The sequence below is a fragment of the Diabrotica virgifera genome, chromosome 2 (assembly GCF_917563875.1).
Source record: "Diabrotica virgifera virgifera chromosome 2, PGI_DIABVI_V3a".
Taxonomy (NCBI): Eukaryota; Metazoa; Arthropoda; class Insecta; order Coleoptera; family Chrysomelidae; genus Diabrotica; species Diabrotica virgifera.
In genome coordinates this window covers 139302723-139328977 of record NC_065444.1, presented here as the reverse complement: position 1 = coordinate 139328977, position 26255 = coordinate 139302723, and the positions used below count along the sequence as shown (strand labels likewise).

Genomic DNA, 26255 nt, shown 5'->3' with positions numbered 1-26255 from the left:
CTTCTTCTTTAGATGCAAATCCACTAATGGATGTTAGCGATCACATTTTCCATTAACTCTCTGTTTCTTGCAATGCGTATCAGATATTTTATGTCGTTAATCCCTGTCCATTGCCTTATATTTCGGAGCCAGGACATTTTCTTGCGTCCTATTCCTTTCTTGCCTTCAATTTGCCCTGGATTATAAGTTGAAGGAACTGGTTTTTTTTCGTTTTGCATGATGTGACCCAAATACGCCGTTTTCCTTTTTCTTGATGTTTTCGAAAAGGTGGCGCTGTTGGTTGATTATTTTAAGGACATCTACATTTGTGACTTTCTCTGTCCATAGTATCTTTAGGACACGGCGATAAAGCCACATTTCGAAGGCTTCTAATCTGTTTATATCCCTCGTTTTTTATAAAATGCTTCGCATTGTATATAATCTAAGATGCAACCATGAGATATCAGATTTTATTATTTTATACGAGGTATGTAAAAAAAATGTGAATTTCGCTCAACAGTAAAGTACCTTTATATTTCACAATATCGAAAATATTTCACATATCACCAAGTCTTCACCAAAATCATATATAACAGAATCTACAACAAGTGTGAAGCGGAAATCAACGAGTCACAAATTGGTTTTAGGAACGCTTTGGGCACAAAATGGCAGTGTTTTATCTGCAAACATTAGTACAGAGGTGTAGAGATATGAACAAGGATATCTACATGTGCTTTATAGATTACTCGAAGGCCTTTGACAATGTAAGACATGACCAACTAATTGAAATTCTACAAAATATAGGAATTGATGATAAGGACATCCGGATTGTGACAAGTCTCTACTGGAATCAGACAGCCAGGGTAAAAGTCGGCAATGCGTCCATAGAGAGCATTGATATCAGGAAAGGTGTGCGACAGGGATGTGTTCTCTCCCCTCTCCTTTTTAATATTTACTCCGAACAATTTTTTAAAAAAGCACTGGATGCAGAAAACGAAGGCATAAAAGTCAATGGAGAATTGACAAATAACATCCGATATGCGGACGATACAGTCGTACTTGCCAGTAGTATCGATGAACTACAGTATCTTATGGACAGGGTACAAAGAGCGAGTGAAGAAAAAGGACTTAACCTCAACATAAATAAAACAAAATGGATGCTGGTCAGCAAAACTCAAAAACCTGCCAGACAATTGAAAATAAAAAACCAATCAATTGAACACGTTGACTCGTATAAATATATACCTTGGAACAGTCTTCAACTCGAAATGGGATCAAACAACAGAAATACGATCTAAAATTGACAAGGCCAGAGCAACATTTAACAGCATGAGAAATATAGGCACCAATTCCGACATATCTCTCCCACTAAAAATACGGCTGCTAAAATGCTATGTATTTCCAGTCTTGCTGTATGGAGCAGAGACATGGACACTAACGGAGACATTAATAAGGAAGTTAGAGGCATTCGAAATGTGGGTGTATTGACGTCTCCTCAAAATATCCTGGACGACTTACACCACCAACGTAAATGTATTGCGCCGAATGGGAAAACAAAAAGAAATCTCTTTCACAATTAAGAAACGGAACCTTCACTACCTCGGTCATATTATGAGACATGATAAATATCATATAGTCCAACTGGAACGAGTGGATCAACATGGATCGAGTTATTCAGAAACGCCGAAAACAAGATTAAAATTTCTATGATGATAGCCAACGTCCGCAACGGACAAGGCACATGAAGAAGAAGAAGAATATCGAAAATGGTTATTAAGAAAAGTTGTTTGGAATTAAAAACTATGGTTAAATATTCAATTATGGTGAACTATAAAAGTACTTAACTGTTAAGCGAAATTCATATTTTTTTACATTCTTCTTGTTCCGTCTTCTAACGAAGATTGGCGGTCACTTTTTTAAACGCTTCTCTGTCTTTTGCAACATGAAATATCTGTTCAACACTGAGGTTAGTCCAATCTCTGATATTCCTCAGCCAAGATTTCTTCTTTCTTTCCAAGCCTTTTTCCCCCTCTACTCTTCCTTGCATTATGACGTGTAGCAGAGAGTATTTATCGTTACGAAGTATATGGCCCAAATACGATGTTTTTCTTATTTTAGTTGTGTTCATAAGCTTCTTGCCATGTCCAATTCTTCTTAACACTTCTTCGTTTGAGACTTTTACAGTCCTATTTTCAGAATACACCTATATAGCCACATTTCGAATGCCTCCAATTTTTTACTTTTAGAGTCCAAACTTCTACCCCATATAGTAGTTACGACCAAACATAACCTTTGACGAAAATTTTTTTTACATACCTCGTATTAAATTTAAAAAGTCTGATATATGATGGTTGCATCTTAGATTTTAGACAAGTTAGAGTATTTTATGAAGAATAACTTTTTTCGTAAAATTGATAATAAAATAGTTATCTATCATAATTGAAATAAAATGATGTTAAGACTCCGTAATTTGAGAAAAGTTTGCAATTTTTTTTTCAATTTGAAGGATGTAATTGCACATTAAAACATAGTTTTTAATTACAAACAACTTTTCATAGTAACAATTTTTGATATTCTGAAATTGTTGATTCTGATTTTTGACACACATTGTATAAAATTGATAAAATTTTATATCTGATGGTTGAGTTTTAGATTTTAGACTATGCAGAGAATTTTATGAAGAATAACTTTTTTTCGTATGATTGGTAATAAAAAAAGTTTCCCATATGGTTCCTAGTTACGCAGACATACTTTATAATATGTAGCTCAAAATTTTTAAATTTTCAAATTGTAATGCCATATTCGGATTCAGGATAATCAAAAACAAAATAGAAACATATTTTATCAAAGTAAATTAATGAATTCAACCACATTGTTTTCATCCATTTAAAAAAATGTGAAATCATAGAATTATATTACACATCCTTCTGTCTGTCTGCGAACACAATTCCTCCGTCAGTATACCAGGTAGAATTACAGATGAGGTGTCAAATGATAGCTTGTAAACGAAGGATCCGTCGACCCCCGAGGATAATTACAGCTTAAGATAACACAAATCCGTCTCAATTAATAAATTTTACAATACTGTACGACAATCCAAAATTTTACGTTTAGTTAAAATGGTAACAGAAATGTTAACAGAAAATAAATCACTTATGATGATTATTAAACATAAATTTTTTTTGTTTTTTCATTAATTTCTAGAATAGAAAATCGAGTTAAAGATTTTGACCCTTACTTTTGTTTATGGCGGCGGCCCTGGAAGGATGGTAATCAAGGTGAGAAATTTAACCTAGTCTGTCTGTCCGTCTATCCGTCCTACCGCGAATAAGGCTGCTCGTCACTATACCAGGTAGACTGACAAATGAGGTGTCAAATGAAAGCTTATAATCCAAGGATGGTACTAAAGGTGAGAAATTTGACTTAGGACTTCCGGTTTTAAAAATGCGACCGGAAGTACTGTTTTAAAGTCACCGGAATAGTACAAGTGATATATTATTCGACGCGCCTTCGAAAAATGAGAACAAATATATACTTTCGGTTTCATGACTGTCTGTCCGTCGGTCCGTCCCTCCGCGAATACAACTCCTCCATTATTAATACAGATGGAATGACAAATAAGGTGTCGAATGAAAGCTTATAAGCCAAGGATAGTAGTAAAGATGAGAAATTTGACACAGGACTTCGGTTTTAGAGTTAAGCAATCGTAAGTACTGTTTTAAAGTCACATAAAATATGATATGAGTGTAAATAAAGATAACTCAAAATTAGTAAAATCGTATATTAATCGACGCAAAGTTACACGAAGAGTTCAAATATCGACTTCCATTTCTACTTTCGATTACTTTGGGTGAAAAGCTAGGACTTACGAAGTCCACTTACTTGTTTCTAAAATAATTTATACACAAAAATTGTTATTATTTAAACAATTAATAAACAATTAGCGGCTAAATCTTTGAAAAGAACTTTTTACCATAACATGTATATAAACTAACAAAAAAAATTTTAGAAAAATATAAGTTTGTTTGAATTTTTCCAAAACAATGCATGCTTTGTATTGTACCTTGCCACTCATTATCTAGCAAACAACCTTGAGAAAATAAGATGACCTTTTCTACACGGACATGTTCTAACAGGGTACAGGTAGCATTTAGGATCACATCAAAATGAAATGATAAACTGGACCGAGGTATTTGATAGTGGCAACGTTGCGGACGCAGAAATAGCTTTCCTATGAACAAAGATACCCGTTGCGGACACAGAAATGCCGGCATGCTGTAATATGGTATATTCGGACGTTTCAACGATAGCAAAATATGTGGATGCAAAATTGCTATCGCAGTGAAAGTAAAAATCATCTCCATTATTCTTAGAGTATATAGAAAACTGAGTTGATGCCGAAGTAGCCATGGTTGCAGGATAGCCAACAATGTTATAAAATATAGATATACATCAATTTTTCGAGTGGACGCACAAACATACCTATGGTAAAAGGATGCAGCAATGATGGTAGGATATATATATATATATATATATATATATATATATATATATATATATATATATATCCTACTAATATTACGGACTCTGCATTAAGGATTTGACCATACACAACGGACTCAAGCGATTTACGGACTCAATATACGGAGGCCGTAATGTTTTTCATGTATTTCTTTAAACGGATGGTCATTTTCTACCAAAATTTTGTTGAGGGAGAAACTAGAGACCTCTACCTACTAAACAAATATGTTACAAATATTGTGGGTATCGTAGGATAGCTGCAAATCTTAAAACAAAATGAGTCCGTAAGGTCGCTTGTAATTCAGCTATTTGCCGTTGTATGGCGCTTTTATGAGTATATTGAAGGTGTATATCGTTCATATGTAAAACTAAGAAACGACACTATAGGCTCCGCTCAGCTGGCAACACTGTTGCCTGGATATTGTATCATCCGATCTGACGCAAATTGCTGGTGCTGTTATCGTTAATCTTTATGTGTTGAAAAATGTAATGGTACGCAGTAGGTATGTTATTAATAGTAACTAATAAAGGAAGATATTTTGTTTCACAGACATTTCTTCCACACGTTTTGATTTTGAAATTGCATAATAAACACATCTTCTTATTTAAGAACGAATAAGCTATATAATTTTATAATTCAGAATATAAATGTAACTGTTTATAAATAAAAATAAAATATAGGTCTGGATCCCGCGTATGAAAAAAAAGTTGATTAATAGCAAGCTGAAAATTTGTTAATAGCTTAAGAGTGTCTAGTCTGACAAACTTTGATATATGGGAACACTGGAACAGGGGAAGTTTTAATTGTGGAACAGGTTAAAAATTTGGAACGGTCAGACCAGAAAACGTCACATGTATTTTGTCCGACAAAACTTCTAATTGATTTGTTACCCTTTCATTAAATTCTCATGCAAAAATCAGACCGCTATTTATCACCTGTCATAATTCCTGTCATTTGACATTTTCTACGTGTTCCACTCATTATAATGCCCATTTGGTGATAAATACCAGCCTGATTTTTACATGAGAGTTTAATGAAAGGGTAACAAATCAATTGGAAGTTCTGTCGGACAAAATACATGTGACGTTTTCGTGGTCTGACCGCTCCAAATTTTTAACTTGTTCCACAATTAAAACTTCCCCTGTTCCAGTGTTCCAATGTATCAAAGTTTGTCCGACTACACACCCTTAAGCTATTAACAAATTTTCAGCTTGCTATTAATCAGCTTTTTTTCATACGCGGGATCCAGACCTATTAATGGCTCCGTACATTTAATGCTTGTTTGTAATGTTCATTTCTATTTGTAAGAATGTAGGTACTTAGTTTATTATTGATTTGTGCCAGTTGTGTTGATAAAAGTAGATATACATTTTTGTTTTAATCTTGCATCATAAAGCATAGAAATGTACAACATTAATTCTGTACCTATTCATTTTGTACGCAGAAGTTCAAAAGAGTTCATTTTCTTTTGTATACTTTCATTAATTTTTGCTTTATGCCTAGTATCAGATCATTGCCATTCTTATATTATTTATGTCTACCATAACAATAACTGCGGATGTTTTTGGTATTGCATTTACCACCTCTTGGAAATCTTCATAAAATTTCTCTCTGGCTTCTGTGTATTTTTTTTTCTTGTCATTTCTGAAATACTCATATTTTTATGAACATTCACTATATTTATAGATCGTGACCAGTCATAAAGACGATAGATACTCATTTCACCATATGATTTAAACATACATATTTTTCAATTTCTCAAAAATTGAAAATGTTATCGACCAAAAAAATATTAATACTTTCTATGAATTACTTATTAGCTGTTGCATATAATAATAATAACCTACCTACGTACTTTCCAACTTAAGATATGACTATATATTTTTGGGGAGAATACTGGGAACAAGCCACAATAATAATATTACATATTTGCATATTATTTTTGACGTTTTGGGCTCCAAACCAGAATTCATTTTCAATGAATATACATTCGGAAAAATTAAAAAATACCAATGAATAAACATATAAAACACGCTGTATTTTCCTATCACCGTGTCACAAAGAAAATTGTCCAGTGCAAGATATTGAAAAATATCAAGATTGCTAAAAAATACTAACCTAGAAATTACAATTGCCATTTTACCATATGATATTGTGAAAATACTGAGACGATAGATTACTTTTGTGTCAAATTATCTTTATTCGCATCATTGATTGGTTATCTATTTAGAGTATTGTAATCGCCAACCAACTATACATCTATAAGAATAAGTCCGTTTTAATATGCAATTACCCGTCAAGGAATATATAATTTTCTAAGTTAAATGTATAATAATCACTAGACTTAGGCTCTCAATGGAAGTAAGGCTTTTTATACTAGGTAGGTAGGTAGGTTGGTCATGGGCAGTGTCTTTCATTACCAGCTGGGGAATGTAACGTCATGCATCTTGGAGTTTCACAGCTTTTCCCGAAGTTGTCAATTGGCATTGAAGTTCTGCAACTCAGCCAAACTTCCTTTGAAAGTCGGATTCCAACCCTTGTGCATCTTAAATAGCGGTCAGGATTGTATGGGCCAGTGAGTAGTCATCTATAAGTGGCAGATCTTGGTTTTCTTCAGTGACAACATCATGTTTTGCTCTATTGGTACCTCCATAGGCATTTATGAATTCATCAAACATGAGGTTACGTACTTCTTGGACTTGGTTTATTTCCACTTCTTCACCTTTGACGTGGTCTCTTTGAATTGACGCCAGCCGGTTGTTGTGTAGATACTATCATCCGCCTTCCCATCGGAATTTTGCTTATTCGGTAGATAACGTCGTTAATCTACTCCTTACTTAAGGACGGACCTTGTCAGACCTTGGGAGAATAACCCATTCGCTTATTCGAATTATCGAGTCAGACTTTGTGGTCCTTCATAAAACATAAGGGATGTTCGGTTTACGGATCTCCATTCTTCTTCGCAATCCATTTACATAATCTTCACCAGCTACGTCTTATCCATCGACATCCAAACTCTAAATCACAAGGTACTCACATATGTAAGTCATTGCGAAGAACGGAAGTTACGGATATCAATTTCGCTGCTGATTGGACAAAATATTTATCAAATGCTTGTCAACTGCCCTATTTATTCGCTCTACCATTCCATCCGATTTACGAGTAATAGCCTGTAGTTTTTATGTTCTTTAGTGAAGTAATTCAATACGATCAATATAATATCTACTTGCATCCATTTTTGCTTTCTTTTGCTTTCTCTCAAACGGACATCTAACATTGTATTGCCTCGTAGGAGCCTTCCTTTTTGATAAGTTCCAGTACTCGTGGCAAGTTAGTACATTCCTTACACCATCTCTTTACATCGTCGAAACTATTCATCTAATTAAACCGTTCCCGCATTCTCTGAAGGGTTTTATTTACATAGAAATGTCTTCAAGATGGACTGTCATGTAACATGTAACTAACGAAATACTTCGGCTCTTCTCTGCTCTTTGTAATCATCAATTGTGTTCTCTTCGCTATACCATCATCATTTTCCAGTACTCGTTTAAGCAAGCTGTTTTTCATTATAAAGGAGTTCCACAGGGCCCAACGCCTCTTAACTACTTAGGCTTGATATTTCTTGACAAGATGGTTGACGATTTTCTTCTTCCAATTTAAGAATTTTCTGTAAAATTGGATCTTTCCCTTGTTCGCCCCTGATCTTAGTAGGCGTCCACTCGTCGTCGACCACCGTTGTTTTTAGCAGTACTCCTTTCTTTGATTATGTTTTGTTGCAATGGGTACGGACTCTGCTGGGTACTAACTTCTAGAAAGAGAATCGGCGTTCCTGTGACTAATTCCTGCCCGATGCTCAATTTTGAAATTGTATCTTTGAGTCGTTCAATCCATGTGACCTTCTGGGATCTTAAACTGCCTTAACCAAGTGGTTGGGGCATGGTCGTTCGGATTAGAAACTTCCTTCCTTAGAGGTACTGATAGAAGTATTCTACTGATTTCACTACTTCTAGAAATTCATTTTTCGTGACACAATACTCTCGCTGAGGTTTTGAAAGCACTTTACTAAAATATCCAAGAATACGTTTCTGTCCCTTTGATCTGAGATAGCACTCTGCAAATTCATATGTTACTTGCATCTGTAATCTGTATCTAAGATAAACTCTCCTCCTGGCAGTGGATACTCTTTTAATGCTGCTGTGATTAAATACTTCATTAAGGTTTCGAAAGGAAATTTGGCAGTCTCCATTCCAATTGTAATCTCTTGCTTCTTATGTAAGTCGCGTTAATGACAATGATACGTGAAAACTTCTTAATGAACCTTAGATAGTAAGTATATAGTCAAATAAAACTCATTTGATGTTTGTCAGTGGGTTCTAGTCATTCCTGAATGGAATCGATTTTTCCCTTATTCACAGCCACTACTTCTTTACTGACTTTATGACGTAGATAGTTGACTTTACTTTGAAATAACTGGCCCTTCTTGGGTTTTGACATCAATAGGGAAGCTTTCAGTCGATTAAAAACGTCTTCTAAATTCTTCAAATGGTCTTCAAAAGAGTCTCCACGAAGACAATTGCGTCGTCAAAAAATACCAGGCACGTTTTCCAAGATAACCCTGTCAACAGGTTTTACGTAAAGCTCTCAAAATGTCGCAGGAGTATTACAGAGTCCAAATATCATAACGTTGAATTGCCACAATCCGGATCTTGTGGTAAAGGCTATCTTTTCCTTATCCACTGGGTCCATTTCTACCTACCAATATCAAGACTTCCAAGTCCAACGTAGAAAATAATTCTCTTCCAGCCAATATATCCAACGTATCATTGATTCGTGTTACAGGGACAGCTTGTCAAACATACGGTGATACTTGGCGATTTTGTCCACTCGCGTAGAAAAATAAGTGGAAGCGCATTCAGTGAATTATGTTTGTGTTGAATGCGCTTCTTAGGTGGAGCCGAATATCAATGGGCCAAGTATGACCGTATATTTGACAAACTGTAACTATCCTTTTTGGTAATATTGTTTAACAAACGGTAATCCACACAGAACCTCGTAGTTCCGTCTTTCTTCTTGACCATAACTAACGGAGAGATCCCTGGCCTGGTAGAAAGTTCTATCACTCCGACTTTCTTCATTGCCTGAACAATATTTTCAGTTTCCTCTGATTGACGTAAAACAGTTCTAAACTGTTTGACGAATTGGTTTAGCGTTACAAGTATCACTTTTATGTTTAACAGGGGTAGTTCTTCCTGCCTTTCCTCCTTCTGGTACAAATATGCCATGATAACGCCAAAGAAATTCCCTTAATCTCCTTTTCTCCACCTAATTTATAGACTGACCAGCAACTGCAACCATTTGGTCGAACCTCTCGTTGTGGGCGTCACATCTACACAGATTCCTACTTTCGTATTTTTTTTGATGATCACTGGGTAGTCATTGACCTTAATAAGTCTTATAGAAATTTCTTTAGTAGAAGTCACCAAGTCCTTTCCAATTATGATTCCTCGGTCAACGTCCTCATCGTGGTACCAAGGCTCCATTATAACAGGTGTTCCTTCTTCCACAATTACCTGCAGGGGCGCCACTAAAATCGTTTCACTCCTCTCAGGCATAACTGGATCCATTAGCAATCCATTAGGCATCCAAACAAATTCATTAAGTCCATTTCTAATATAACATCCTCTTCGATGTCAGCAACTCGTGACAGTATGGACGACCTTTTTTTCCCAATTCCTAATTATATCTGCATTTCTCCGTGGGTGTTGGAATTTTACCTGTGGCAGTCCGCAGTCGCAACTTCGTTGGTAAAAGTTTCTTACCACTATTTATAACTGTCGGTCGTATAATGGCCCTGGTAGCTCCGGTATCCACCAACAATGTATTTCACTATTACATAATATACATAATATATACTATATTCACGACATTTCAAAGAAGCTGTTCTTGTGACGAGCTATTCGCAGTATTCACTGCATTCCATGATCCCGAAGACCTTTAATAAATGTTTGAGCTTCCAACTTTCCCATCATGTCTTTGGGAGCTGTTGGATACGTATATTGTACTAACCTGGCAATATTTACCTTATATTATTCGACATACTCCAAGTGTGCGTGATCCTATCGCCTGTTTAGTCTGTTCTTAAGCTGTTCGAAATCATCTCTCTAATCTACGGCTATGGTATGAAGCACATCCAAGGCATCTCCTCGAAGTGCAATAGATATAGGTTTTCAGCCTTTTTTATTCGGACCATCCATTCGCTATTGCAGCTGATTTAAACTAATTCATGTAATTGTTTCATGACGACTTTCGGTCCGAAATTGGAACTTGGAACTTAATACGAACAGGACCTCCGCTCCCGTCAAATGTCGACCGTGACTCCAATTTACATTTCACTTTATCGTCTTTTGTCTCTGCTGAAATGGGTTAAATTCCTTTGTCTATTGTCCCTGTTTCCTCTATTAACTTTTCTACCTATTTCATCTTTTTTTGAAAGACAAAATATCTACAGGAACTTTATAACAATGACAATATTTTAATGTCGAAGTCAGAGGTGACCTCAGATATGTTAATAGAAACCTTGTTTTCTAGAGATGGGATATCACCAGAAACTTTGGCCACATCGGAAGAAACTTTCGAAATATAACAAACCTTATTTTCTATGTGGAAGACGAATTCATAGTAGAATTCCTTTCCTCAAACACAAGTTTCCGGATCGAAGTCTTTTGACGAAGTGTATTTGGATATTTCAATTTTGAATTCGAAAAAAAAATGGATCTCGTCTATTCTGAAAACAGGAAGCTGTTAGACATGGGGGAGAATAAGGCCCCTATTATACATCTTTATTTATTTCTCTACGATACAATCTAATTGATATTTTGACATTTTAACTTTGAAAATAGTGTAAAAATTTCCGTTCATAAATACTAAAGGCTTCAAAAAAGTTCAACTTTCCAGATCTTATAGTACTTACTCCTAATTCAGTATAATAAATTAAATTTTTCGATCAATGAAATTTCCTTTTCCTGTCAATTTTTTCGGAGCGTATAAATATCTCCAATTTCAACTATTTCGGAGCAGCAAAATACTCACAAATTCAGTTTATTTCAAATATAGACATTTTAAACTGGATACAATTTTAAGACACGTTGTTGATACATAAATAAACCTAATTATATGTGGAATAGGAATAATTTTCATTTTTGTGGAGAAACCGATAATTTAATTCCTCCTTTTTTTTTATTTTTTTAATGACATAATCGTGTTTTTTTGTTAATAACTCTGGTGTTTTCCATCCGAATAACGTATAGCTAAGCTTGTTTTAAAGATCTTATCAAATACTTTTAAAAATGTTGTGAGCATTTCTGGAAACACCTCGTATTATTTACGTTATTTGATAATAAAGTTTCGATTAAAGGGTAATTTAAATAAACCCTCACCTAATCAGGTTGTAACTCGGCTTCTATCGCCGCTATAAAAATTAAAAAAAAAATTAATTCATATTTTTGAATGGTTTCTTTTTGACTTGCATTTTATGGCTTTTTGCTTAAAATGTACTGTTTGCGAGATATTTTTGAAAAATCACCCAAATCACAAAAAATATTAACTAACCGAGAGAAGTGTGTATAACATTTTTTGCTATGAATTGAATTCTCCATCGATTGCCGCAGTTATGTAAAGATTAAATATTTTCACCCTCAAGAATGGATGATATTCCTCCCTGGCGTACAAACGCATATCGGCAGTATAAATATAGTTTTTTTTTTCGACATGTTTCCTATGCGCATTTCAGATTTCATGTCAATCTAAGCGGTTGTAATCCTGAGCAAAATCTGTGAAAGAATGGATTGAATTTATTTTAAAGTAAAATATAGTGTATTATGATATTTTTTGTTCAAATCGGTAATACAAGGGGCAATTCGGTAGATTTACCGAAAAGTCGGAGACGGAACATCACATGCGAGAAATAGCTTCGTTCGATTAAGGGGAACGGACCAAAATGCAAAATTTTAACGCATGTCAAAATTTTCAATGTGTTTTAAATGTATTAATTTTTTTCGAATCCGGAGAAAACTAATAAGGATTTTTGAAAAATTTAAACGCAGAATGAAAGACTGCTCTATTAACAAGGGTAGAAAGTGCCTTGTAATAAATAAAAAGTTTCTTTTGAATGAAATATTTGCAATTAAAAATCACACTAAATTTTCTCTTTTATTTTCATCCCTGTAACTTTGTAACTTATTAAAATAAACATTATAGAAGTTTTCAGTGACTTTCGGCCCTCGGTAATAATGTAATATTTCATTCTGCGTTTAAATTTTCCAAAAATATTAATTAGTTTTCTCAGGATTCAAAAAAAATGAATACATTTAAAACACATTGAAAATTTTTATTTGTCAAAATTTTGCATTTTGCTCCGCTCCCCTTAAAGACGACTAGTTACTAGTTGATATTAGGAAATAACCTTATCGAGCGATAATAACACTGCAGAGAAAGTAAGGGAACAAAAAATGCTAAAGGCAAGTAGAATCTCAGGGTGTCTTAAATACACGATATATAGAGAAACATGCTTGAAAATCGAAGCAAAAACGTAATTATACAAATATAAATCCGAACTACCATGACATAGGTATAAAGCAAAAACAAGGCTTGACATAAGTACGATAAGAAGATATTTGGAGAAGAATGATATGAGAATAGTAAGAAGCATAACCGCAAAACACTATTAAACCTATGCAGAATAAACAACATTAAAAAATGAGTTCAACAAACGAAAAAGAGAATGGAACAGCCTCATCAGCAAAATAGAAGAGGACAGCATAGTACGTAGTACGAGATAAGTCTCCATTTTAAAAAAGGACAGATTCACCATTAAAGAGATGGGATGATAATATTACACTTAAAGAAGAAGAATTATAATCAAACTTCAGGAAATGTCCTCAGTATAATATATTATTAATTAGGAATTCTAGATTACTATCCGACGGAAACTAAACAATAGACGAACAAATATTGTTAAAAAAGTATTGCGCTAACTTAAATTCACCATTCCTTTGAATAAAATATCATGTTCAACTTTTTAGAAATCATAAAAATACTTTGTCATTTATAAGTGTTTGTTTAAAATATAGATTACTGAAATAATATACTGTTTTAAAATATTCATTACTTAACACTCGAGAAATGCAAAATAAACTTCGTTCGCTTAGAACACCAAATTGAAAGGGGAAACCCCGATTTATCTAAATAGGCAGTGAGAGAATTGACAACATTGTATGAGTCTGTAAGGTGGTGTATACGAGGCCGTAATACCAGAATCCTGATAAAAAGTATACTAATGAGGCTGTAAAAATAGAACGTCCTAATGAGGTGCTAATGATAAAAGAACCGAACGGAACAGTATATATTGAATTTAATCTTATCAAAATGAAAATTTGTGCATTGAGAATGTTTTGTCACTAGATTCAATATATTCGATATCTAAACTATTATATACACCTCTAAATAGGAGAGGCTGTAAGGTTGCGGTATGGTTTGAGTCCATAGGAATAGTAGGATGTAAATATATATATATATATATATATATATATATATATATATATATATATATATATATATATATATATATATATATATAGTGGATGTGTGATTTATTCGTAAGGGGATTTTTCCACATTCTCTATTTCATTTGTTGGGTATATATATATATAATATATATATATATATATATATATATATATATATATATATATATATATATATATATATATATATATATTATAGTTTTGTTTTGGGGTTGCAGTCATTTATTTTTTAGGGGCAGGATAAGTAAAACTCTGTGTTATTACCTAGCTTTCGCAAAATATATTTGCTTCTTCAGGGTAAGCTGAAATGAGTATATTATAAATACAATGAAATTAAGTTAAAATACATTGTATAAAAAATAACAAAAAAGACTTACAACTTGAGGTTATTCCTAAACATTTTCACAAAACATAGTATCAGTCAATATTACCTAATTACTTTATATATATATATATATATATATATATATATATATATATATATATATATATATATATAAGGAGAGGTTAGCTATATCATACTGATGACGACTAATAAGTCAGAAACACGTGTCTATGGTTGCATTCCATGTGCATATTTTGTTTATATATATATGAGATATGAGTTATTTAAGATATATGAAATGTATTTTTATTTTTAGTTATTTCATATAGATTTTGGTCACATTTTGGGACATTTCAAAGAAAAATTTGGTTTTAAAAGAGAAAGAGTACCATTTGTCTTAACCCATGATTTTGTGTTCGTAATCAACAAAGGACAAGCCGAAGATAAGTTCTTAGAATTTAAAATTTTTCAGGAATGTTGCGAGAAGGTAAAATTATTTATAGTTAAAGTTAAAGCCACTTATTATATTTTTATATTTAAGGCATTCATGGTATTGCGAAAGCATGGAAACCTTTTTATATCACTATTTTCCATGATGATATCGACAGGATTACCAGAATTAAATTCCGAAAAAGATCTTAACTATTTGAGAGATACTTTGGTAAGTATAATAAAAATATTTTTCTACAACCGTATTAAAAATGCAATTTTTAGCACTCCATACGAGCGTTAAAAATGCTACTTTAAGGCACTAGTGCTTTAAAAAAATTTAAGGCACTGCAGTTCGTATTGACCGTATATGCAATTTTGATGTAATGTCAAAAAAATATAAAATTGGAATGTCAGTCAAGTTCAAGTAAAAGTTTTTGTAGATATTGTCCTGTAATTACGTTTGTAGAAAAAATATTGTATGATATGCGTGTTAAAAAGTACATTTTTAAGGCACTCATGTGAATTGCAGAACTCGCTATCGTTCATTCTGCAAACTTTCACATTCGTGCATTAAACGTGTACTTTTAACACTTATATCATAAATAACTATTTATCAACAGTATAGCTCATAAACTAGTTTGTCCTGAACGCGATAGGATAAACTAGTTTAACCTATGCCACAATAGTACGGCCTAGTATAAACATTATAATATACCGACAAAGCCAAAATAAATAAATATTAAACTGAATAAAATACTCTGTAATTGGAAAATAATCATTTTTATTAAAACGATAATGAATCGTCGTTAAAACTAATGGACAATTGGTAATATAATCAGTGTTTTTTTTTATAAAAGCATAAATTATTATACCTCAATTATAAAAATTGTTTTTATTTTTCCATGCAGTGCTTTGGTAACACTTAGGGCCGGTTGTTCGAACGCTAATCAAAAATGATCATTATCAAATATTTAATTACTGTCAGAACTGTCAATGTCAACTTTGATTGGGTTGCTGAAAACATAATTATTGATTACAATTATGAAATTAGTTAATCAATTATGTTAATAATTGTTATGTTAATTGATTAACTAATCTGATAATTATAATCAATTTTGTTTTCAGCAACCCAACCAAAGTTGACATTGACAGTTGTGACAGTAATTAAATATTTGATAGTGATCATTGTTGATTAGCGTTCGAACAACCGGCCCTTAGAATTACGAAGTATCCTGGCCTTCTTGTACTTAATTTGTTTGTGGAACACTTTTGTTGCAGCTGCATTTTTATACTTTTTTTCAGATCAGAATTCGACATTTACCATCAAACTTTTCGAGAGGTAGCTGGTATAAAGTAAAGTAAAGGTTTTAAAATATCGTTAAGGGTAGCAGCTTCGAGAGATTGAGTTGAATCAGGACAAGGTTTTGTCAAATTCGGCTGCAACAAAAAGTGTTCCACAAACAGATGTAAGTGCAAACAGGCGATGATACTTCGCAATTCTAAGTGTCACCAAAGCACTCCATGGAAAAATAAATAATAATTTTTATAATTGAGGTATAATAATTTATGCTTTTATTGTCAATTGTCAATTAAGGTCGCAGCATATTATCATGCACGTAGCGTTTCCAGCACGTAGCGTAGTCTCCCAAAAACCTGATTTTACTTAAGGGTGTTTGATACAATACGTTCCAGACAGTGTGAATTGTTCATATTTAAAACCATTTAAATATTTTTCGGAAACAACGCTACGTGCTGGAATCGCTACCTGCATGATAATATGCTGTGACCTTTCGTTTTAATAAAAATGATTATTTTCCAATTATAGAGCATTTTATTCAGTTTAAATATCTATTTATTATGGCTTTGTAGGTATATTATAACGTTTATACTAGGCCCTACTAGTTTATCCTGCAGTGTCTGTATTAATATCAGGATAAACTAATGTAGCCTATGCTAAACTAGTTTGTAAACTAGTTTATCTTGAAATCGGGTTTGGCCGGTAACATATCCATTAATACTGTAATTCCCTTTCAGGTGTTGAAGATGTCTGACGACGAAGCCTTACTCCATTTTAGGTCAAAGTTTAATGAAGCTCTTTCAAATTCTTGGAAAACTTCTGTGAATTGGGCTACTCATAACATAGCTAAAAATAACAGAGGGTAGTATTCATTTTTGTTTACATTTGATTATGTTGCCAAGCTGATAAGAATAAAGTGCCAACATGTAGTAATAGCATATTTATACACTAAGTTACGAAATTATTTGTAAATAAATTTTGTCAATATTCGCACTTTATTTATTTATTTATTTTCCATACACAAATAATCTCTGTAAGATATAAAATATTGTACGATGGGAAAGAGAGAAAATGGGAATGGAACTATTGGGATAAACCGTAATCCTACCCCCTCCTAACTGCCAAAGTGTCATGGCCGCCGTCGGGACCTATTGTGCTGACATTTACAATGTTTACATATAGAAAAGTTTGTTTTTTTCTGCTTATAATGCCGTTTTCTAAAGATATTAGTGAACAAAATCGATTTGCTAACAATATTTAATATATTTTAAATGTGCTAAAATTGGATTCAACAGCAAAAGTCGCATAAATAACATATAAATAACGAATTTGTTCACCTATTACAAATGGGGTTATGTGGTTGTAACTGTTTATTTTGGGAATAAAATGAAAATGATCAATTAAACGACTGGAAAACTGTAAGTATTACAATTAAAACATGTTTATCCTATCACAAGAGTTCACTTCATTTTAAGAAAGCTAATTATTATTATACAATAGACATTTATAAACTGCCATGTACTTTTAAGGTTACTTTTGATCTGTTTTCAAAGCTTATAATTAAATGTTACCTCTTTATTAATTAGATTTGCCAACAAAAGATGCATGATTAAGGCCAAATGCAATTCCTTTGCTAAAGTCATAAAAAAAGTACCAATACAGTTAAAAAAATTATTTTAAAAAGGTCTCTCAAAAGACATGAAAATATACAACAACTCAAAAAACTAGAGAATGTAAAGAAAGCCAGGTTATTGGAAATGGAATTCCTGTTTAATTGAAAGCCAGTAAACTATCCAAGACTTTTCAGAATCAAATGTGTCAACTTGTAAAAACGATTCTTCTGAAATTTTTAGTAAAAACCAGATTATCCTCAAGAAAAATTCTGTTTAAGTGAGACTCAAAGTCATATTTGTGAATGTGTCATCTTTGAATGAAACAATTTTTTTACCTAAACAATTAAATGTATGGATCTAATTAAAAACAATGCTGAATCAAGTACAGTTACAGAAATACAATCCTTTGAACTTCTAAATGTGATTGTTGAAAGTGTTGAAATAGCTACTGCATAGGGATTCGAAAGGGATAGACTTGTTATGAACGCACTTGATCATGTACTTCTTACTGTTATAAAGTTGAAACAAAACTTATTTTATGCTTTTTTATCAGTCACTTTTAATTGTATATCAACTTTACGTGGTACATCGTGCAAAAATTGCTAAAAATGCAAACATTATATTTATTTTCTGTGTTACATTGGATAGTATGATTGAATGTCTTCCTCTTTTAGATAGTGAAGTGAAGAACATCTTGAAGTTCCAATGATGTTTCAAGATGAGGTAAATTGAAATAATTGTATGTTAGAAGGACAGAGAATATGAAGAAATGTTATTGCTGCATATTTAGTGTAGTGAAATACAAACTTCAAACATTATAATATATTTTTTGATTTCAAACATTTCATATGATTATGAAAGAACATCTTTCTTTTTAAAACAATGAAGAAGTGAAGAACATAATAAAGTTCCAACGAAAATGATTCCAGATGAGGAAAATCGAAATAATGGTTGTATGTTACATGTATAGAGAATACGAAGAAATGTTATTGCTGCAAACTTAGTGTAGTGAATTAAAAACTTATTGTCAAATACAAATAAATTTATTTCATACTTTTATAATATATAGTGATATAATTTTATGTGTTCAAATAAAAATATTAATAAATAAAATACAATAAACACAAATCATGTATATCTTACAATGAATTACAAAATCAAAAATTAATTACAAAAATATCAAAATAAATCTAAAATATTAAAAAGTTACATATATTTTTTATAGTACCTACATACTTTGGTTGGTACTCTAATAATTTGGAGATCCATTAAAGTTTGTAGATGGAAATTGCAGGTATCTAAAAAATATAATAATATAAAGTAACTCAACAATCTCTTTTTAATTAGGGTAGCAGTTGATAAAGATGACCCTTGCTCGGGAAATCAAATGTATCTAAAAAAAAATTAAGTAACAGCTTTCTAACAAAACAATCTTAGCACTAAACGGAAACAAAGATACTGGTAAGTATTAAAACATTTTTTGAAAAATCTTTCTGAAAGTGAAAATAAAGACTACTCTCTATGGGAACAACTAAAACTGGGCATGCTTTACAAAAAAATGTATCCAGAACAAACTTCTTCTCTATAAGGCAATACTACGACAAGTCTGGATGTACAGGATTTAAATCTGGGGAACTGCCAGTAATACAAATATGCAAAAACTATTAAGATTCTAATCCGAAGTCTTTTATGATGTCCGATGTTTTTAGTACCACTACCAAATATCATGCTAAACTGAAAATTATAGGGTAAAAATCTGTCTGATCACCCAAACTTTTAAAAGCTGGATGCTTATCTGATCTAGTCCAGAGGCTGGTTTCGGTATTGCAGCTATAAAATACTTAAATAGTAAGCATGGAAATTTTTATTATGGTCCGCCTTGAGGCAAACTAGGGCACTAGAGGGTTAAGAAAAGTTACAGATCTCTACACCACTGGGAAGTAGATAGTAGTTACTAATTTGTAAAAAAGTCAGAAATATGGTAATGTAGACTAAATTAATATAAATATGTAAAGAGTTCTCACCCCTGAGTGTAGTTCCCACTGTGTCATTTTTTATATCTGTCATATTGTTATAATGATAACAGATTGCATTAAAGTTAAAATAAAAAAGAATTAAAGAAGTTCATAAAAATATTCTATTTTTGAAAAAATATTTAAGTGCTTAAATACTTTTTTAGATAAAATATACATAAAATTTATTTTTTCTACAACCGTGTTAAAAATGCAACTTTCAGCACTCTATACAAGCGTTAAAAACGCTACCTTAAGGCACTAGTGCTTTAAAAATTTTATGGCACTGCAGTTCATATTGACTGTATAGGCAATTTTGATGTAATGTCAAAAAAATATAAAAATGGAATGTCAGTTCAAGTAATAGTTATTTATGATATAAGTGTTAAAAGTACACGTTTAAGGCACGCATGTGAAAGTTTGCAGAATGAGCGATAGCGAGTTCTGCAATTCACATGAGTGCCTTAAAAATGTACTTTTTAACACGCATATCATACAATATTTTTTCTACAAACGTAATTACAGGACAATATCTACAAAAACTTTTACTTGAACTTGACTGACATTCCATTTTTATATTTTTGTGACATTACATCAAAATTGTCTATACGGTCAATACGAATTGCAGTGCCATAAAAATTTTAAAGCACTTGTGCCTTAAAGTAGCATTTTTAATGCTCTTATGGAGTGCTAAAAATTGAATTTTTAACACGGTTGTAGAAAAAAGTTTTTGTAGATATTATTCTGTAATTACGTTTGCAGAAAAAATATTGTATGATATGTGTGTTAAAAAGTACATTTTTAAGGCACTCATGTGAATTGCAGACTTTCACATGCGTGCCTTAAATGTGTACTTTTAACACTTATATCATAAATAACTATTAAAAAACTAACAGAAAATAGTAAAAATATTTGATTGAGCGTAAGTAAAAAAGTCACTCTCTCAACCAATAAACATTTGTGATTAAAATTAATATACTTAATTGATTATAATATGAATGTGTTCTTGTAGAGTTTCATATAATAATTTCCATTTGACTAAAGAGACACAAGCTGGAATACTTAGGTCAATAATACTTAGGTATGAAACACCCTAAAAAATATGAACTTTTGCATTTGATAATTCAGAGAAAGATCCAAGGTAAATGTGGTTCTGGTAGAATCTCACAATCATAGCTGAACAATCTAAGACCATAGTATGGAAAATCGACTCCATCATCATTAGTTAGAGCTGCTGTCAATAAAGCCACAATAGCGAATATGGTAGCCAATATGATATCCAACAATTGATAACAGTCATGGAACTAAAAAATGTATTATTTCAAAGTGTTTATGGGATAAAATTAGTAAGAGTGACATGATACCTAACAAAAATTTGATTCAGAAGATTTAACATAAAACTTGTAATTCTCTTATACTAAACTCACAATAAAGATGCACCAGAAATAAACAACCCAAGACATGTTGAATGATACAAATAGCACTCCCGAATCATGATTTACAATGTATAAACTTTGTAAATCATGATTTGTGAGTACTCCTCATAACATTCATCATGTCTTGTGTTTGTTTCTTTCTAGTGCATCTTTATTGTGATTTTAGTATTATAATTATATACAGTGTGTCCACGGTTGGGGTGCCCAAGAGGAAAAACTTTTTTATTTTCAATTTTAGCGAAAAATGTCATTATTGATAAAAAGTTTTGCTTGTTCTAAAACCCCATAAAACGAAATAAAATTCAAGTTTTTTAAATCCTGCTTAATTTTGTAGCCAATTTTATGTAAATCCCTATTTTATGTAAATTTTTGCACTAAGTTTGAAATCTTAACAATAATCTAGTGTTGCCAAGCCACAATGTAGCTTAGTAACTATCAACTTCGATAAATAATTTGCGAATTGTCAATTTTTTTGACAATGTTAAGCTATCAATAAAGAATTTATCTTGTGATAAATTTCATTATTAAAATTGTTGTATTAATAATTATTTAATTAATAAATAATTGGATGATTCAAGGAGAACGACAAAGTCTGGCTTCGTAATCCAGAGAAGTGAAAGGGTTGTTCTCCCAAGTTATTATTGTTACAATTTCGAACTTAGTGCAAAAATTTATAGGGATTTACATAAAATTGGCTATAAAAATAAGCAGGATTTGAAAAACTTGAATTTTAGTTCATTTTATGGGGTTTTAGAACAAGCAAAAGTTTTTATCAAGAATGACATTTTTCGCTAAAATTGAAAATAAAAAAGTTTTTCCTCTTGGGCACCCCATCCGTAGACACACAGTATTACTATTTTTATAATAAAAAGATTATAATTTATAAAATGTGATGCTGTATATGATTTCAAATATTAATCTTTTCTATTACCATACAAAAAAAATATTGCCTTTACTCAAAAACATTTTATTTATCATAAAATTTTTAAAGATATATTTAAAAAGTTCATAAATATTAATATTAATTTATACAAAAACATTAAATATTTTAGTTTTACTGGTTTATGGCTGTAAGGTGTCTCTGAATATTTTTCACTCTTTTATAAGATGTTTCGAAAATTGAAATATCTCTGAAAGTTTTTAATATTTAAAATCAGTTTTCATAAATTTATCATCGGTTAATATTAGAGATCTTAAGTTCACAGTGGCACAAACAACTGAAAATATCTTCTGCAAGTGGAAGAAGACTAACATACATTTTACATACATTAATTGTTTTTATTTATTTGGTTGGATCTATCTATGTGTACTCAAGCTTTAGCTATCTTCATTGTAAGAATTTTAAGTTTAGCGTGATATTTGGTAGTGGTACTAAAAAAATCGGACATCATGAAAGACTTTGGATTGGAATCTTTGTAGTCTTTGCATATTATGTTACTGGCAGTTCCCCAGAATTAAATCCTGTACATCCAGACTTGTAGTAGTATTGCCTTATAGAGAAGAAGTTTGTTCTGGATACATTTTTTTGTAAAGCATACCCAGTTTTAGTTGTTCCCATAGAGAGTAGTCTTTATTTTCACTTTCAGAAAGATTTTTCAAAAAATGTTTTAATACTTACCAGTATCTTTGTTTCCGTTTAGTGCTAAGATTGTTTTGTTAGAAAGCTGTTACTTAATTTTTTTTAGATACATTTGATTTCCTGAGCAAGGGTCATTCATCTTTATCAACTGCAACCCTAATTGAAAAGAGATTGTTGAGTTACTTTATATATTTTTTAGATACCTGCAATTTCCATCTACAAACTTTAATGGATTTCCAAATTATTAGAGTACCAACCAAAGTATGTAGGTACTATAAAAATTATGGGTTACTTTTTAATATTTTAGATTTATTTTGATATTTTTGTAATTAATTTTTGATTTTGTAATTCATTGTAAGATATACATGATTTGTGTTTATTGTATTTTATTTATTAATATTTTTATTTGAACACATATAAAATTGTACCACTATATATTATAAAAGTATGAAATAAATTGATTTGTATTTGACAATAAGTTTTTAATTCACTACACTAAGTTTGCAGCAATAACATTTCTTCGTATTCTCTATACACGTAACATGCAACCATTATTTCGATTTTCCTCATCTGGAATCATTTTCGTTGGAACTTTATTATGTTCTTCACTTCTTCATTGTTTTAAAGAGGAAGATGTTCTTTCATAATCATATGAAATGTTTGAAATAAAAAAATATATTATAATGTTTGAAGTTTGTATTTCACTACACTAAGTATGCAGCAATAACATTTCTTCGTATTCTCTGTCCTTCTAACATACAACCATTATTTCGATTTATCTCATCTTGAAACATCATTGGAACTTCAAGATGTTCTTCACTTCACTATCTAAAAGAGGAAGACATTCAATCATAGTATCCAATGTAACACAGAAAATAAATATAATGTTTGCATTTTAGCAATTTTTGCACGATGTACCACGTAAAGTTGATACACAATTAAAAGTGACTGATAAGAAAGCATAAAATAAGTTTTGTTTCAACTTTATAACAGTAAGAAGTACATGATCAAGTGCGTTCATAACAAGTCTATCCCTTTCGAATCCCTATGCAGTAGCTATCTCGACACTTTTAACAATCACATTTAGAAGTTCAAAGGATTGTATTTCTACTGTACTTGATTCAGCATTGTTTTTAATTAGATCCAAACATTTATTTGTTTAGGTAAAAAATTTGTTTCATTCAAAGATGACACAAAATTATATTTATATATATGACTTTGAGTTTCACTTAAAACAGAATTTTTCTTGAGGATAATCTGGTTTTTACTGAAAATGTCAGAAGAATCGTTTTACAAGTTGACACATTTGATTCTGAAAAGTCTTGGATAGTTTACTGGCTTTCAATTAAACAGGAATTCCATTTCCAATAACCTGGCTTTCTTTACATTCTCTAGTTTTTTGAGTTGTTGTATAATTTTCATGTCTTTTGAGAGACCTTTTTAAAATAATTTTTTTAACTGTATTTGTACTTTTTTTATGACTTTAGCAAAGGAATTGCATTTGGCCTTAATCATGCATCTTTTGTTGGCAAATCTAATTAATAAAGAGGTAACATTTAATCATAAGCTTTGAAAACAGATCAAAAGTAACCTTAAAAGTACATGGCAGTTTATAAATGTCTATTGTATAATAATAATTAGCTTTCTTAAAATGAAGTGAACTCTTGTGATAGGATAAACATGTTTTAATTGTAATACTTACAGTTTTCCAGTCGTTTAATTGATCATTTTCATTTTATTCCCAAAATAAACAGTTACAACCACATAACCCCATTTGTAATAGGTAAACAAATTAGGCATTTATATGTTATTTATGCGACTTTTGCTGTTGAATCCAATTTTAGCACATTTAAAATATATTAAATATTGTTAGCAAATCGATTTTGTTCACTAATATCTTTAGAAAACGGCATTATAAGCAGAAAAAAATAAACTTTTCTATATGTAAACATTGTAAATGTCAGCACAATAGGTCCCGACGGCGGCCATGACACTTTGGCAGTTAGGAAGGGGTACGATTACGGTTTATCCCAATACCGCATGTCAAACATGCTATGCAGTGTTCAAGGATAGCCCCATGTCAACTAAATGAGAATTTTTTGACAACGTTGCCGCTCTTCACGACTTCGGCCGCGAAAGGTAGTATTAGGCAGGTACTCGTAGAGGATTATCGCTGTTAACTGCTACGAAATGCTAAATGAGGATTTATTTATGATAATCAACATAATGGCAAACCCGCTTGTAATGTAAAACCATACTGATTCTAATGTTTGAAACGGAGAATAGCATATTATACGAATGAATAGTGAGATACTAGCCCAAATAGCAAGAATTTGAACACAACTGGTACTAGAGCACCAGGAAGACCCTTTAAAAGATGGCGAGATAACTGTCAGTCAAGGTCACAATTATAACTATAGCCTTAATTTCGGACAAGAACAGGTCTAAGAAGAAGAGCTACTTACTTGATTGAACAATGCATATGTATTTCTCTAAAATCCTGAAACTCGAGTGATTCTAGAAAAAAATTCAATGTCGCATTACTTTTCATTCAGTTATTCTTCTTCTTCTTCATGTGGCTTGTCCGTTGCTGACGTTGGCTTTTTTAATTTTGTTTGCGGCGTTTCTGAATAACTCGATCGATGTTAGTCCAAACCATTATCGTAAGTTTTGAAGCCGTGAGTGTCTTCTTCTTCCGGGTCCCCGTTTGCTGTATTATCAGTTGGAGTATACGATATTTATCATGTCTCATAATATGACCGAGGCATTCAAGTTTCCGTTTCTTAATTGTGAAAGAGATTTCTTTGTTTTCCCATTCGGCGCAATACCTCTACGTTGGTGTTGTGAGTCGTCCAGGATATTTTGAGGATACGTCGATATACCCACATTTCGAATGCCTCCAGCTTCCTCATTAATGTTTCCGTTATTGTCCAGCTCTCTGCGCCATACAGCAAGACTGGAAATACTGGCATTTTAGCAGAGCCCTATTTTTAATGGGATATGTCGCAATGAGTGAATATATTTCTCATGTTGTTAAATGTTGCTCTGCAATGAAATTCTAGATCGTATTTCGGTTGTTTGATCCCATTTCGAGTTGACGACTGTTCCAAAGTATACAGGGTGTCCCAGACTATTTTATCCAATATATATCTATATCTTTTAAACGAATAGAGATTTTCTAATGGGACAAAAATTTATCTATTTCATTTGTAATACACTTTAATATGGCGTAGAAAAAATCATCCCCTAAATATTATTCCCTTAGTTACAACCCCTAACTTTAATTTTTTAAATAGTACCCTGTACATTTTTTATAGTTTTGGATGTGGTCTTCTATCGTCTATTCAAAAGATTTTTTTAAAAATAAAATCGGTTCGTAAGTAATCAAGATCATAGGCATACGATACGGTACCTTTGAAAAAACTGTTTCAAACATTGACGAAAGTAGGTCTTAGTAGAGAGTATGTGGATGCTATCGC

General features: G+C 31.8%; 1 protein-coding gene and 1 long non-coding RNA gene across 2 annotated transcripts in view; one reads left to right on the top strand and one right to left on the bottom strand.

Annotated features, from left to right (window-relative positions):
• The window catches only part of LOC114344837 (phosphatidylinositol 4,5-bisphosphate 3-kinase catalytic subunit beta isoform), a 998515-nt gene extending 981389 nt beyond the window's left edge, over nucleotides 1-17126 (top strand). The window contains exons 14-16 of the mRNA XM_050644876.1: nucleotides 14724-14894; nucleotides 14949-15068; nucleotides 16874-17126. Coding sequence (XP_050500833.1) covers nucleotides 14724-14894; nucleotides 14949-15068; nucleotides 16874-17002 — 420 coding nt within the window. The 3' untranslated portion in view covers nucleotides 17003-17126. The remainder of the gene's footprint in view (nucleotides 1-14723; nucleotides 14895-14948; nucleotides 15069-16873) is intronic.
• Nucleotides 17127-23145: 6019 nt separating this feature from the next.
• LOC126880237 (uncharacterized) lies at nucleotides 23146-24808 on the bottom strand. The gene is made up of 2 exons (XR_007696513.1): nucleotides 24479-24808; nucleotides 23146-23604 (listed from the first exon to the last, which is right to left on the bottom strand). It is a non-coding gene; the product is annotated as an uncharacterized LOC126880237 (long non-coding RNA).
• Nucleotides 24809-26255: the final 1447 nt, after the last annotated feature.